General features: G+C 37.7%; 2 protein-coding genes across 3 annotated transcripts in view; one reads left to right on the forward strand and one right to left on the reverse strand.

The window, feature by feature from the left end:
- Nucleotides 1–12,473, forward strand: gtf2h3 (general transcription factor IIH, polypeptide 3). Of its 2 annotated transcripts, XM_079815602.1 has the most exons (13): nucleotides 1–129; nucleotides 267–346; nucleotides 413–519; nucleotides 719–849; nucleotides 1,778–1,840; nucleotides 4,260–4,289; nucleotides 4,482–4,510; nucleotides 4,593–4,667; nucleotides 4,764–4,817; nucleotides 10,114–10,182; nucleotides 10,263–10,398; nucleotides 12,007–12,043; nucleotides 12,140–12,473. In XM_079815602.1, the coding sequence occupies exons 1-13, from the start codon at nucleotides 120–122 to the stop codon at nucleotides 12,207–12,209; spliced, it is 891 nt and encodes a 296-aa protein (XP_079671728.1). In that variant the 5' UTR covers nucleotides 1–119; the 3' UTR covers nucleotides 12,210–12,473. The 2 variants fall into 2 exon arrangements, with proteins under 2 accessions (XP_079671728.1, XP_079671727.1); XM_079815601.1 differs by having other exon boundaries at nucleotides 267–519.
- The window catches only part of dguok (deoxyguanosine kinase), a 15,071-nt gene continuing 13,080 nt past the window's right edge, over nucleotides 12,448–14,438 (reverse strand). Inside the window, exon 7 of the mRNA XM_079815603.1 lies at nucleotides 12,448–12,806. Coding sequence (XP_079671729.1) covers nucleotides 12,780–12,806 — 27 coding nt within the window. The 3' untranslated portion in view covers nucleotides 12,448–12,779. The remainder of the gene's footprint in view (nucleotides 12,807–14,438) is intronic.

The raw sequence follows: 14,438 nt of genomic DNA on the forward strand, positions 1-14,438 counted from the left end.
GCATTCGTCCAGTGAATCCACAGAAGAAGACATCCGAACGGCACAACTTTTAACATTTTGATTAAAAAATATCAATAAAACACCGTTTATATCAATGTAGAGATACAGGAATAACAGCAATGGCCTCAGGTTTGAACATTTCTTTCATAAAAATAGGCGGAAGAGTCTTAATTCTGAAAACACGAACTGTGATGCTCTTAATAGACATGTAAAACATGATGATTCGCGTGATGAATGAAAATAATAATCACCACTAATGTTTGCAGACGACGAAATTAATATTCTGGTCCTGGTGCTGGATGTCAACCCTGTTTGGTGGGGTCAGCAAGCTCAACGCGAACCGAAGGTAATTTGTTTAAAGAATATGATTGAAATTCAAGATTATCCCATTCAAATGAACCCTTTCTTCCAGTTCACTCTTTCAACATGTTTGGACGCGTTAATGGTCCTGGCAAATGCCCATTTAGTGATGTCAAGAACCAACAAATTGGCCGTCATTGCAAATCTGTATCAAGAGAGGTAAACATTCATTGTTCATTGAGAACATTCATTGTTAAACTTGTTCATCTTAAAATATGTCAGTGCCATTGTTTTGTCTTAAGATGCACAACAGTAATGTTTTTCAAGGCATGTTTATAATCCTGATTTAATCTGTGCAACCAGGCCATAGGATACAAAGATATACTAAAAATATATACTAATTTCTTTTGTCATCAAGCCACTTCCTATATCCCAGTAAGCAGTGGAAATCTGGGGATGAAATATCTGGAAGTACCGATGGCAAATATGAACTTCTGTCAGCTACCAATGATCTCTTTGCCGAGGAGATTAGGAAACTCATGGACAAGGGTAAGTTATTTAATGATTTAATCGTTATTATCAGGGTTCCCACTCGTCCTGGAAAACCTTGAAAATTGATGACAAATTTTCCAGTCCTGGAAAACACATGGAAAATTAAAGAAAATGTAAAATGTCCTGGAAAATCTTGTTGTTGTATGGGAAAATTAATTTCTTTAGCCGAGTATAAAGAGTTTATCGCTGGCCCAAACAATTAGCGCTAGTTGCAGAAAGCACATGTTCAGGAATGCTGAGTTTGATAAGTATGAGTAGTTTTTTGAATAATGATGTTTAGTCTTGCTAATGCTATCAACTGCTCAAATGTGTGCAGTGAATGTTAACTCGTAAGCTGCTACCTAATCACATAATTTTGATATAAAGTCACATTTGTGTGTTATAAAGGCAGAATTGCAAGATATAGTCAGAATTGCGTGATATAAACTCGCAAGTCTTTTCTTCACAATTGACTTTTTTGCGCAGTTGCGAGTTTATATCTTGCAATTCTGACTTCTTTTCTCAGAATTGTGAGATCTAAACTGCAATTGCAAGTTATAAAGTCCAATTCTGAGGAAAAAAGAATTGCGACAATTTTCACGTTTATATCACAAATATGTAAACTCACAAAAGTCAGAATAGCGAGATAAAAAGTCACACTTTTCTTTCTATTCTGTGGTGTAAACAAGCTTCCATAGTCATAATGTATGATTAAGAGCTCATATTGAAAAATGCTGGATTGTTAAGTAATGGCAATAAACTGTACGGCTTTTAAAGACTTAGAAAGCAATATTTGGCATGATCCTTGTCTTTTATTCCTGCCGTAGTAAAATTGAAAATGTCCTGGAAAATGGTTGCTGAAAAAAAGTGGGAACCCTGATTTTTGACTCTTTATTTTGCCATATGTTTTGGGTGATAATCGTGTTTTTATTTCCCTCACTAACAGCAGAGGTCAGTGGAAACCAGACCGACTCCCTGTTGGCCGTGTCCCTCTCCAGAGCTCTGTGCTGTATCCTGTGCTGTAGCCAATCACGGGCTCCGATTCACTGCTCATCTCCGTTTAGACCCAAAGAGACTTCTGTCAATAAGATATGATGTGCAAACTTGTGGAAGCTTGTTTTTGCCACGGAATAAAACAATTTAAAAGATTATTGCAACTTTTTATCTTACAATTCTGACTATTTTTGTTGAATTGCGTGATATAAAGTCGGAATTGCGTAATGTAAAGTCAGAATTGCGAGATATAAAGTCGGAATTGTGTGATATAAAGTCGGAATTGTGTGATATAAAGTCGGAATTGTGTGATATAAAGTCGGAATTGCGAGATATAAAGTCGGAATTGCGTGATGTAAAGTTGGAATTGCGTGATGTAAAGTCAGAATTGCGAGATATAAAGTCGGAATTGTGTGATATAAAGTCGGAATTGCGAGATGTAAAGTCGGAATTGCGTGATGTAAAGTCGGAATTGCGAGATATAAAGTCGGAATTGTGATATAAAGTTGGAATTGCGAGATGTAAAGTCAGAATTGCGAGATATAAAGTCGGAATTGTGTGATGTAAAGTCAGAATTGCGAGATATAAAGTCGGAATTGTGTGATATAAAGTCGGAATTGCGAGATGTAAAGTCAGAATTGCGAGATATAAAGTCGGAATTGTGTGATGTAAAGTCAGAATTGCGAGATATAAAGTCGGAATTGTGTGATATAAAGTCGGAATTGCGAGATATAAAGTCGGAATTGCGTGATGTAAAGTCGGAATTGTGTGATATAAAGTCGGAATTGCGAGATATAAAGTCGGAATTGCGTGATGTAAAGTCGGAATTGCGTGATGTAAAGTCAGAATTGCGAGATATAAAGTCGGAATTGTGTGATGTAAAGTCGGAATTGCGTGATGTAAAGTCAGAATTGCGAGATATAAAGTCGGAATTGTGTGATGTAAAGTCGGAATTGCGAGATATAAAGTCGGAATTGCGTGATGTAAAGTCGGAATTGCGTGATGTAAAGTCAGAATTGCGAGATATAAAGTCGGAATTGCGTGATGTAAAGTCGGAATTGCGTGATGTAAAGTCAGAATTGCGAGATATAAAGTCGGAATTGTGTGATGTAAAGTCGGAATTGCGAGATATAAAGTCGGAAGTGCGTGATATAAATTGGAATTGCGAGATATAAAGTCGGAATTGCGTGATATAAAGTTGGAATTGCGTGATATAAAGTTGGAATTGCGAGATATAAAGTCGGAATTGCGTGATATAAAGTCGGAATTGCGTGATATAAAGTCGGAAGTGCGTGATATAAATTGGAATTGCGAGATGTAAAGTCGGAAGTGCGTGATATAAATTGGAATTGCGAGATGTAAAGTCGGAAGTGCGTGATATAAAGTTGGAATTGCGAGATATAAAGTCAGAATTGCGAGATGTAAAGTCGGAATTGCGTAATAGAAAGTCAGAATTGCATGATGTAAAATCGGAAGTGCGTAATATAAAGTTGGAATTGCGAGATATAAAGTCGGAATTGCGTGATATAAAGTTGGAATTGCGAGATATAAAGTCAGAATTGCGAGATGTAAAGTCGGAATTGCGTAATAGAAAGTCAGAATTGCATGATGTAAAATCGGAAGTGCGTAATAGAAAGTCGGAATTGCGAGATATAAAGTTGGAATTGCGAGATTTAAAGTCAGAATTGCAAGATTTAAAGTTGGAATTACGTAATATAAAGTCAGAATTGCATGATACAAAGTCAGAATTGCATGATACAAAGTCAGTTCTACGCAATTCTGACTTTACATCTCGCAATTCCGACTTTACATCTCGCAATTCTGACTTTACATCTCGCAATTCTGACTTTACATCTCGCAATTCTGACTTTACATCTCGCAATTCTGACTTTACATCTCGCAATTCTGACTTTACATCTCGCAATTCCGACTTTACATCTCGCAATTCTGACTTTACATCTCGCAATTCTGACTTTATATCTCGCAATTCTGACTTTACATCTCGCAATTCTGACTTTACATCTCGCAATTCCGACTTTACATCTCGCAATTCTGACTTTACATCTCGCAATTCTGACTTTACATCTCGCAATTCTGACTTTACATCTCGCAATTCTGACTTTACATCTCGCAATTCCGACTTTACATCTCGCAATTCTGACTTTACATCTCGCAATTCTGACTTTACATCTCGCAATTCTGACTTTACATCTCGCAATTCTGACTTTACATCTCGCAATTCTGACTTTACATCTCGCAATTCTGACTTTACATCACGCAATTCCGACTTTATATCACACAATTCGGAATTGTGAAGTAAATATAAAGTCGGAATTGCGAGATATAAAGTCGGAATTGCGAGATATGTAAAGTCGGAATTGCGTGATATAAAGTCGGAATTGTCACTTCAATTTTCATTAATGTTTGACTCTCAGACATTCATCGAGTCTCGAAGGATATGCAAGGTAATCTCCTGAACATGTTCATCTCTTCCACAGTGCAATGAAAACGCAGAACATATGATTCATATGTTAGAGTGTTAGTACTATAAAGCAATGTGAAGATAGATTTCCTAATGGTTTGAATTAAATAGATGTCAATATTTTTATTTAGAGCAATTAATAGTTGGACTGAATCCTCATGTGTTTTACTTCCAGCTGAACAGGACATGAAATCCAGGATCTTGGTGAGCACTTCTTTAGGTTGAGCAGCCAAACGTTGAGCGTTTAGTTGAATAACTGCATTAATATGGTTGATTATGATTTCAGGTAATAAAAGCTGCGGAGGATTCCACATTACAGTACATGAACTTCATGAACATGATCTTTGCAGCTCAGAAGAAGGTGGGGATGACAACTGAACGATCTTATGTTTTCTTTTAATTGTGTATTCTTCTGATATTGACATATTTGTGCTTCCATTATTCTCTGTTCATAAAGAATATCCTGATTGATGCCTGTGTGTTGGACACCGACTCAGGACTATTGCAACAGGTATTTCGTTTTATCAGTGTATTACTTGTTTTATATATTTGTTTTATAATTTATTATTGTATTTATTATCTCAAATAACTGCAATTAGATTGAATATGGTTATTCAATCTAATTGCAGTTATTTGAGATAATAAATACAATAATTGTGCACTTTAAAGTCAAATAGTCAAAGGTCTTCCTTCATATGAAGATTTAATCAGACTTTTATATTATAAAAAATATACATTTTCATAGCAATAGTCATATGAGCCTATTTTAGTATGTATTTTTTTATTATATTAAAAATTAATCCAAGTAAAAAATAAATGTAATGAGTGTTTGTATGTTTAATCGGACTGCTTTATATTATAAAAACTTTAATTTCCATACATTTTTATATTAAAAAGTAATAAAGAAATGTAATAAAAGTGTGTTTAATCAGACTGCTTTATATTATAAAAATAAATTTTCATATATATATATAATTTGTTTTCTTTTTTTTTTACTTTATTAATAACAAATTCAAGTTAAAAGAAAATAACGTAATTAAGGTTTGTGAATCAGACTGCTTTTATATTATAAAATATTAATATTTATAGCATTTAAAGAAAGTCTAATGAGCCTATTTTATTGTATATTTTTTATTATATTAAAAATTAATCCAAGTAAAAAAAAATTACGTGATAAAGGTCTGTGGGTTTAATCAGACTGCTTATATATATATAATATATATATCATTTTTTTTTTATCTTCTATATTAAAAAATAAATCCAAGTTTAAAAAAAAACATAATGAAGTTTTGTAGGTTTAATCAGGCTGCTTAGTATTTTTATTAAATTATATACAATTATATTCATTGCATTAAAGTAAATCAGATGGGTCTATTTTATTATATTTTAATTTTTATATTAAATATGAATCCAAGTTAAAATAACATATTTGACTTGCATTGTAAGTGACATGAACAAAACCAAGTTAAATCGTTAATCGCAATTATTCATTTGACAATTAATCGTCAGCACAGCATTCATGATTGTGACAAGCCTCGTGAATGAATCGCCAGTGCTCCTCAGATACATACAATTAGGCTATATATACAAATTTTATTGTATCAATACTACAAATATTATTATATCGTAACTATAATTATAGCACACCAAGTCCCTGTAAACTGTGTGTGTGTGCGCGCGCATGCGTGCGGATCCATACCTTAGACATAGCCTACTGCCAGTCTCTGTTCAGGATCAATTGATTCACGGAAATTGGTGGTCTTCTTTTTAATATGTGGCTCCAGTACCGCTAGCAAAGCATCAAACGGAGCCACTGACATTCTTAAGTAAACTTTGAATCGGTCTGGATAATCCCGCAGCTCCTTGATAGGGAGGTGGAAGACGGTTTTGTGTTGTCTTGCGGTTTTTTTTCGTAACGCATTCATTAATACGCATCGGACTCAGTGTGCATGGTCTCTGTGCGTGACAAATTTTTCGGATCACGAATACGAAAAAACGTATGCGAAAATTTCGGACTCAGTGAGCAAAGGGCTTAAAGGGTTAGTTCACCCAAAAATTAAAATTCTGTCATTAATTACTCACCCTCATGTTGTTCGACACCCGTAAGGCCTGTCACCACAGTGACTCTACAATAATTTTACGAAGCGACGACAATAGTTTTTGTGCGCAAAAAAAATCAAAATAACGACTTTATTCAACCTCTTCTTGTCTTCCGTGTGTGCCTCCACGACGCATGCGCGAGAATATGACGCAGATCCGGCGTTCGGGAATCCATGAAATGCACACTTTAACCCCATTTTGAGAACTACGCCGAGACCTAAAGCACGATCAATGTAGAATTCAACAGCTTAGACACGCGCGTCTTCCTCTGCTTGTAAACAAATCGCTTCTGGGTCATGTGTCCGAACGCCGGATCTGCGTCATATTCTCGCGCATGCGTCGTGGAGGCACACACGGAAGACAAGAACAAGTTGAATAAAGTCGTTATTTAGATTTTTTTTTGCGCACAAAAACTATTGTCGTCGCATCGTAAAATTATTGTAGAGTCACTGTGTTGAGATGGACTTTGTAACGAGCCTTTTAGAGCCTTTTATGGGTCTTGTAAGTGTAAATGTACTGAATGCCAATGGAGGCCTATCTGAAGCCTTTCTCAGCATCAGCTTTCAAAAAAAAAATCTTCATTTGTGTTCTGAAGATGAACGGAGGTCTTATGCTGCGTTCACACCAAACGCGAATAGAGCGTCTGGCGCGAGTGATTTCAATGTTAAGTCAATGGAAAGGCGCGTTGACGCGCGTGTGGAGGTCTCGCGGCGCGGAAGGCGCATTTCGCGCGGCGCGAAGGACGCGAATCCGCCTCATTCGCGCGAATGACGCGAATTGGACGCGATACGCGCGTTACACGCGAATGGTGATTTTGTGCATTCACGCGTTTGAAGCGAATTCGCGTCTGACGCCCGAGTTGAAAAATTTGAACTTTTGCGTCAATTCGCGCCGCGTTAACCAATCAGGAGCCTGCTTGCTGCTGTCACGTGGTAAAGTGACGTGTATGAGAAACCCTGCATAAATTAAAAATAGTACTATTGTGTCACAAAATGTAGTTTTAAAGGTCCTGTTCTTCGTGATCCCATTTTTCAATCTTTAGTTAGTGTGTAATGTTGCTGTTAGAGCATTTATAATACCTGTAAAATTATAAAGCTCAAAGTTCAATGCCAAGCGAGATATTTTATTTAACAGAAGTTCCGTTTCAAAGCCTACAGCGAACGGCCGGTGTGGACGACATCTCTGTACATCCTGCTTTAATGACGTCAGTAGAACAGTATGTCGACTAACCTCCGCCCACAAGAACGCGCGAAAAAGGGGGCGTGGTCTTGTTGCTCCCGCGTGGAGAAGAGGAAGTGTTACGTTCGGTTGCGTTCGTTTGTTGCCATGTCGTTGAGACGCTGTTATTTTCATCCCGGAGTCAAGTCACCTTTGTTTGGCTTCCCCAGGGACGCTGTACTTAGAGATCATTGAGCGCATGCATCCCCGTTATGGTGAGAGGCGTGACCTTTCCGGTAACGTGCGCTCTGCGTGCGCTAAGCTGCTGTCCAATCACAACACGGGAACCGCTGGCACAATCAGAACTCGTTACGTATTTCTGAAGGAGGGACTTCATAGAACAGGGAAATCTTTCAAGCCGTTTTGAGGACAGTGAAAACAGCAGTAGACAGATCAGTAAATTGTGTGAAAAATACTGTTTTTTTACACGCGAAACATGAACACATGTTATATTGCACACTGTAAACACAATCAAAGCTTCAAAAAAAACACGAAAAACGGGACCTTTAAGACTTTTTCAGGTGGGAATGTAGTTGTTTAAAGCTCAAATCTGTGGTTTATTTATAAAGAGAGCGCCTATTTAAAAAAAATAATCTTGTGTTTTTGGAGTTGTGAGATCCAGGCGATCACCGGGCGCTCAGCGCTCATTAACCCCAGCGAGAGCAGCCTTTCCTCGGCCAGTCCTTCTGATGTCTGCCGCTGGCTCTGATGTCCTGTAGTGGTGCATCTCGTGTAGATCTAACGGGCGATCTTTGGTGTCATGAATCTATAATTTGTTGTCTGCCAAATCGTTTTGACTGAGGGCAAAGAGAAGTTTCATAACTTTATATTTTAAGGATATTTAAATATACATGCAGTGAAGATAATGTAGGAGTTGCCTGGACCACATTTGTGTGGCTATTAATGCTTAATATATATGTTTAATGAAAATGAAAAGAGGCAGAGTGGTGTTTTATGACATATTTCTCCTGGAGTGCCTTGAACGCGCGTCAATTTCGCTTCAAACGCTCGATTTCTACGCGCGTCCAATTCTCTGCGGACGCGCGAATGCATTCAAAATGTCCGCGCGTGAAACTAGACGCGGTAGACGCGATTTTGACGCTCAATTCGCGTTTGGTGTGAACGCAGCATTACGGGTGTCGAACGACATGAGGGTGAGGAATTAATGACAGAATTTTCATTTTTGGGTGAACTAACCCTTTAAGACTTGCCTGAAAAAATAAAGCAGTCTATTTCATTTGTATCTTTATTCTATTGTATTTATTTGTGCTATTGTTAGTCATTTGTTTATTCGTTCTTATTTTATTACTGTTTACTCGTCTTTTTCAATTCTATTTGAAATCAAGCTTCCTTGTGCTGTATGTAAGCTACTGCAACACAATTAGTTAGCAAATATTTGTGAGATAATTGTAATGGTAATTGATCAACGTTTAAACATGAGAAAAAGCTTAAAAGCTTTATCATATAAAGTGATCTCTTCAGAAGAAATGTTTAATTGCCTAGACTTTCAATAGACGGACAAAAAAAGAAATGTTAAAAATATCTATTTGACAGTATATGCAGCATTTTCCCTCGTGGTATCGAAAATAGTATCGAATATCGATACTTTTGTAGGTATCGTATCGAAGTTAGAAATTCCAGTATCGTGACAACACTAGTACAATGACAAGTACTCGTGATAAATGAAACCTGACTACTGCTGCTGGTCTGTTCTCTAACTGAACAAAATTATTTGTATTACTATAAAAATCTAAACGACGGTGGGAAAGGGATGTAATCGGTGTAACACAGACTAGCCTAGATAACATATAGCAGCACACGCTAAGGAACATTCTTCTGATTATGATAGCCTATCATACAGCTTAGGGCTGCGCAATATATCGAAATTATTTAAATATCGCAAATGTACATATCGCAATATGCATATCGCAAGGGCACACAATATCTGAATGATTTTAATAGGCTACTTCAACATTGTGAAAAGTGTACGTTTTAGGTCGATGCATATAGCAGCGAATAGACTGAGCACGTGACTTTCTTGACGTTAAAAAGAGTTATTAAACGCAATAACTTGCGAAAAACAACCTCTTGCAGTCTCGCGCTGTCTGACACACACACCTAAACGTGCGCACAAGCCGTTCTTTTTTTCGTGTCTTGTTACATACTCGAACTATCAAATACACACACAGTTATGTCAAAATGGCTGTCTTGATGAGTATTCATGTAAACACAGTCGGTTATGCTTTAAGTGAAGGAGATCAGTTGGGGAAAGAAATAGATTTTACACACTTAAAACAATATCGTATCGCATTATTTAACAAGAATATCGAATTTTTCTTCAATATCGCACAGCCCTAATACAGCTATACCTATAACGACAAAAAAAAGATTTGTTCTGACAATTTACACCATCTCGTGCTATTTTAATTCCCATTATTGAACCATTTGATTTGATTGAGTGTGAAACCGTTGCGTTTGTCGTTTAACAGGCTTGTGACATCACCGGAGGCTTGTATCTTCGAATTCCCCAGAGGATTGCCCTGGCACAGTATTTGTTGGTGAGATACTCATGCAACTGTGAAGTCGATTGAAAAGCGCAGGTGGTTGAATGTCGTCTCACACTTCTCTCGTGTGTCAGTGGGTGTTTCTACCAGACGCAGACCAGCGCTCTCAGCTGTTACTGCCTCCTCCGGTGCACGTGGACTACAGGGCCGCTTGCTTCTGCCACCGCAACCTTATCGAAATCGGCTACGTCTGTTCAGTGTGCCTGTCAAGTATGTTTCCATCTATGCTTTATTGCTTATTATCAGTTTGGAGAAACCCTAGCATATGCAGATTTCAAAATAGGGCCCCTCATCCTCCAATTTACACGACACTCATCTTTACATTAGACTGCCGAGATAGGGACAGTATGTCAAATTAACAATAAAAATGTTGTGCTTGAATACATATTTTATTAATATCACAAAGTCTCATGCCATTTAGATAAAAAAGGAATTTCATAAGCCCAGATTTTTACAGTGGATTGGAAACCATCTTAAAGGGTTAGTTCACCCAAAAATGAAAATTCTGTCATTAATTCCTCACCCTCATGTCGTTCGACACCCGTAAGACCTCCGTTCATCTTCAGACACAAATGAAGATATTTTAGTGTAAAGCTGATGCTGAGAAAGGCTTCAGATAGGCCTCCATTGGCATTCAGTACATTTACACTCACAAGACCCATAAAAGGCACTAAAAACGTCGTTACAAAGTCCATCTCACCACAGTGACTCTACAATAATTTTACGATGCGACGACAATAGTTTTTGTGCGCATAAAAAAATCAAAATAACACCTTTATCCAACTTGTTCTTGTCTTCCGTGTGCCTCCACGACGCATGCGCGAGAATATGACGCAGATCCGGCGTTCGGGAATCCATGAAATGCCACTTTAGCCCCATTTTGAGAACTACGCCGAGACCTAAAGCACGATCAATGTAGAATTCAACAGCTTAGACACGCGCGTCTTCCTCTGCTTGTAAACAAATCTCTTCTGGGTCATGTGTCCGAACGCCGGATCTGCGTCATATTCTCGCGCATGCGTCGTGGAGACACACACAGAAGACAAGAACAAGTTGGATAAAGGTGTTATTTTGATTTTTTTTTTGCGCACAAAAACTATTGTCGTCGCATCGTAAAATTATTGTAGAGTCACTGTGGTGAGATGGACTTTGTAATGACGTTTTTAGTGCCTTTTATGGGTCTTGTGAGTGTAAATGTACTGAATGCCAATGGAGGCCTATCTGAAGCCTTTCTCAGCATCAGCTTTACACTAAAATATCTTCATTTGTGTCTGAAGATGAACGGAGGTCTGACGGGTGTCCAAAGACATGAGGGTGAGGAATTAATGACAGAATTTTCATTTTTGGGTGAACTAACCCTTTAAACGGCTCCCACATCAATTATGTAAACTGCATTCATGACAAAGAACTACAAAGTTTTTGAAAGTAAAAATACGTAAATACAGGTCCTTGAATTTACTTTGTGCAAGAAGTTTTCTGGAAAAAATTCCATATTATTCCCTCCGGTCCGCTAATGTGTTATTTCGCAAACACTTTGCGGCCAATGCATACTAGCTTGCTTGATTTACGTTAGTTACGCATTACGTTAAGTGTTTCTCACGTGAGGTACTTCGTGTTGTACGTGGACAAGGCGTTCACATGCGCACAAAACTACTGTGATAGTACCTCAACGTTTCACACACACCGTGAAATCTAGTGTGTGATCAAATAATGTTTTTTCTTTTCCCTTTAAATATATCAGAAGATCCTATATAGCAGGATTATGTTTCAACGTGGTTTAACCTTGTTTTAAATCTTTTCCTCTCCTTCTTTCACCAGTATTCTGTAACTTCAGTCCAATCTGCACGACATGCGAGTGAGTCTTTAACATCATTCATTTTGAAACATGTCTAATAGATAACATGTGGTTTCAGGCGACCTTTAACAGATGCTTGTGTTGTTCTGTTTATAGGACTGCTTTTAAAATGCCACTGCCTCAGGTGGCTAAAACAAAGAAGAAAAAGCTGAAAACGGCAAATTGATCACATCCAGGTTTCCTCATCAACAAATGTGTTGTATGTTGTAGAATTTGAGCTTTGGGGGGGAATTGTGAAAGATTTTGAGGTTTATTTGAATGACATGTTTTGGTATTGCAGCCTATGCATTAAATAAATGTTTTTTTTTTTACAAAAACAATCAACGCATGCGTAATACAGTGTCTACTTTTCAATGCGGCACATCCTTATCTTTCACACATGTCAGAAATAAAGTGCAAACACATTTAGGCATATAGGTTTATTAAAATAAGTTAAATAGGTCTTGAACTGAATGGTATAAAACAACATTTATATATATATATGTCACATTACAGTTTTCATTAGCCAACTGTGCAAAACATGTTGACGTATTACTGCAGTGACTAACAAACCATGGTCATGGTGTTATTTCTGTGCCCTACTGCCAAGAACAAACAACAAACCAACTTCCTCTCCACAGTAAACCACAGAGACGAAGAATATTCAGTTCTGCGATTTGATCTTCATTGGTTGTTCACCGTCCTAAAGAAATGGTCCATACAATACAATCCTTGTGCTTCGGTCCCACGATGCCATTTATAATGCACTGAAAAAATTTCTAATCTACATCAGGAGAAAAATATATAATCAATATACTGTTGCTCGTGTATAACATGGAAGCTTGTTTCCGACACAGAATGAAAATAAATAAAAGGTAATTGCGACTTCATCCCATAATTCGGACTGAATTTACACCTCGCCATTTTGTCTTTTTTTTTTTCTTCCGAATTCTGAGTTTACACTTCCGTCGTGAAATAAAAAAGGCAATTGCAACTTTGTCATCTTACAATTCTGACTCGAAATTGCACTATGTAACTTTTCCGTCCGCTAGAGGTCGCCTGTTCAAAACAAAGCTGTAGTTTGATGACGCCAAGTTTGAGTGCAAAATCTTGGGACATGTGGTCTTCACCTCACAGCCGGTGGGAAAGAATCGGGATAGGACGCGGGCAGAAATCATGTTGATGGATGTGATTATTAACGTTACTGTAGTCTGAAGCAGAGCAGGAGCGAGTGTTGTGGAGCTGAGGAACCACTGGAGCGATTGTTAATGAGAAGAGCGGCGGGACTTTTATTATGACACAGTCACTGGCGCCACTTCCGCTCCTCCGCTCATGAGTGTGAGGTAACGCAGCTCTGTTGATCATATTAGACACATCCGAGTGTGTTGATGATGGGATGACGTTACTCTGTGTCATAGGCGTAATTCTATGGGGGGACAGGGGGACACGTCCCCCCCAATATTCAAAGAAGGACAATTTGTCCCCCCCAATATTTGATCATACTGTATGATTATGCGGGCAATATCGATGTGATTGCAAATACGTCTTTCTTTCCAGCTACGAAAATATAAAATCCCGGCAGATCCATTTCCAAAATCCATTCGACTGGCCTTACACTATACACTAACAAAACCCATTTCTCCTGAAATCCATGTCATGTTTTCCCTATACCTTTAGTAGCTTGTGCACCGTCAGTGAGTTAGGAAAAAACAAACAGAAGAAGAGCTAGGAGCGCGAAATCTGACAGACATTTGGCACATATCTATGAATGGTAAATATCCTGTATTTGGCTGACATAATCCCTTAGATAACGACCAGGTGAATTTCACTCGAATTGTAGAATTTGTGAATTTCGACTGTCATACTATACAGCTTGAATGAATGGGAGGGACTATTGACAAGCTAGCCGACAGCTAGCTAACGTTACTGTAGGCCAGGGCTCGACATTAACGCTTGTCCGGGACAAGTGGATTTTTTGAAGGGGCAAGTGAAAGAGAATTTGAACAAATCGTTTGCGTTTGAACGAATCGACTCAATGACTCGCTCATTCAGACGGTCACCTGCGCCCCCTACTGGTGGTTTAGTTTCATCTTTCCAACATTTCTTATTTGTATATTAAAAAAATATTTAAAACAATCTCATAACATTATTTAATGCAGTTGTAATTTTTCAGTGTAAGTTATTTAATTTGACTGGTAACAGCCAGTGTCGTCTTCTAATTTAATTTATTGATCCAATTTAAGAATATAAAAGGAAATCTGAATCATAGCCTATATTTAATAAGATTAGGGGAAAATGCCCTTTTATAAAAGGTAAAAATATCACAAATATGCATATGTCAAAGCTGATTGAACACTGGTGAGAATATTGCTTCAGAATAAATTTTATTTACAACACACAAAAAAATATTTTGTAT

Source organism: Gobio gobio (genome assembly GCF_949357685.1).
Source record: "Gobio gobio genome assembly, chromosome: 4".
Classification (NCBI taxonomy): domain Eukaryota; kingdom Metazoa; phylum Chordata; class Actinopteri; order Cypriniformes; family Gobionidae; genus Gobio; species Gobio gobio.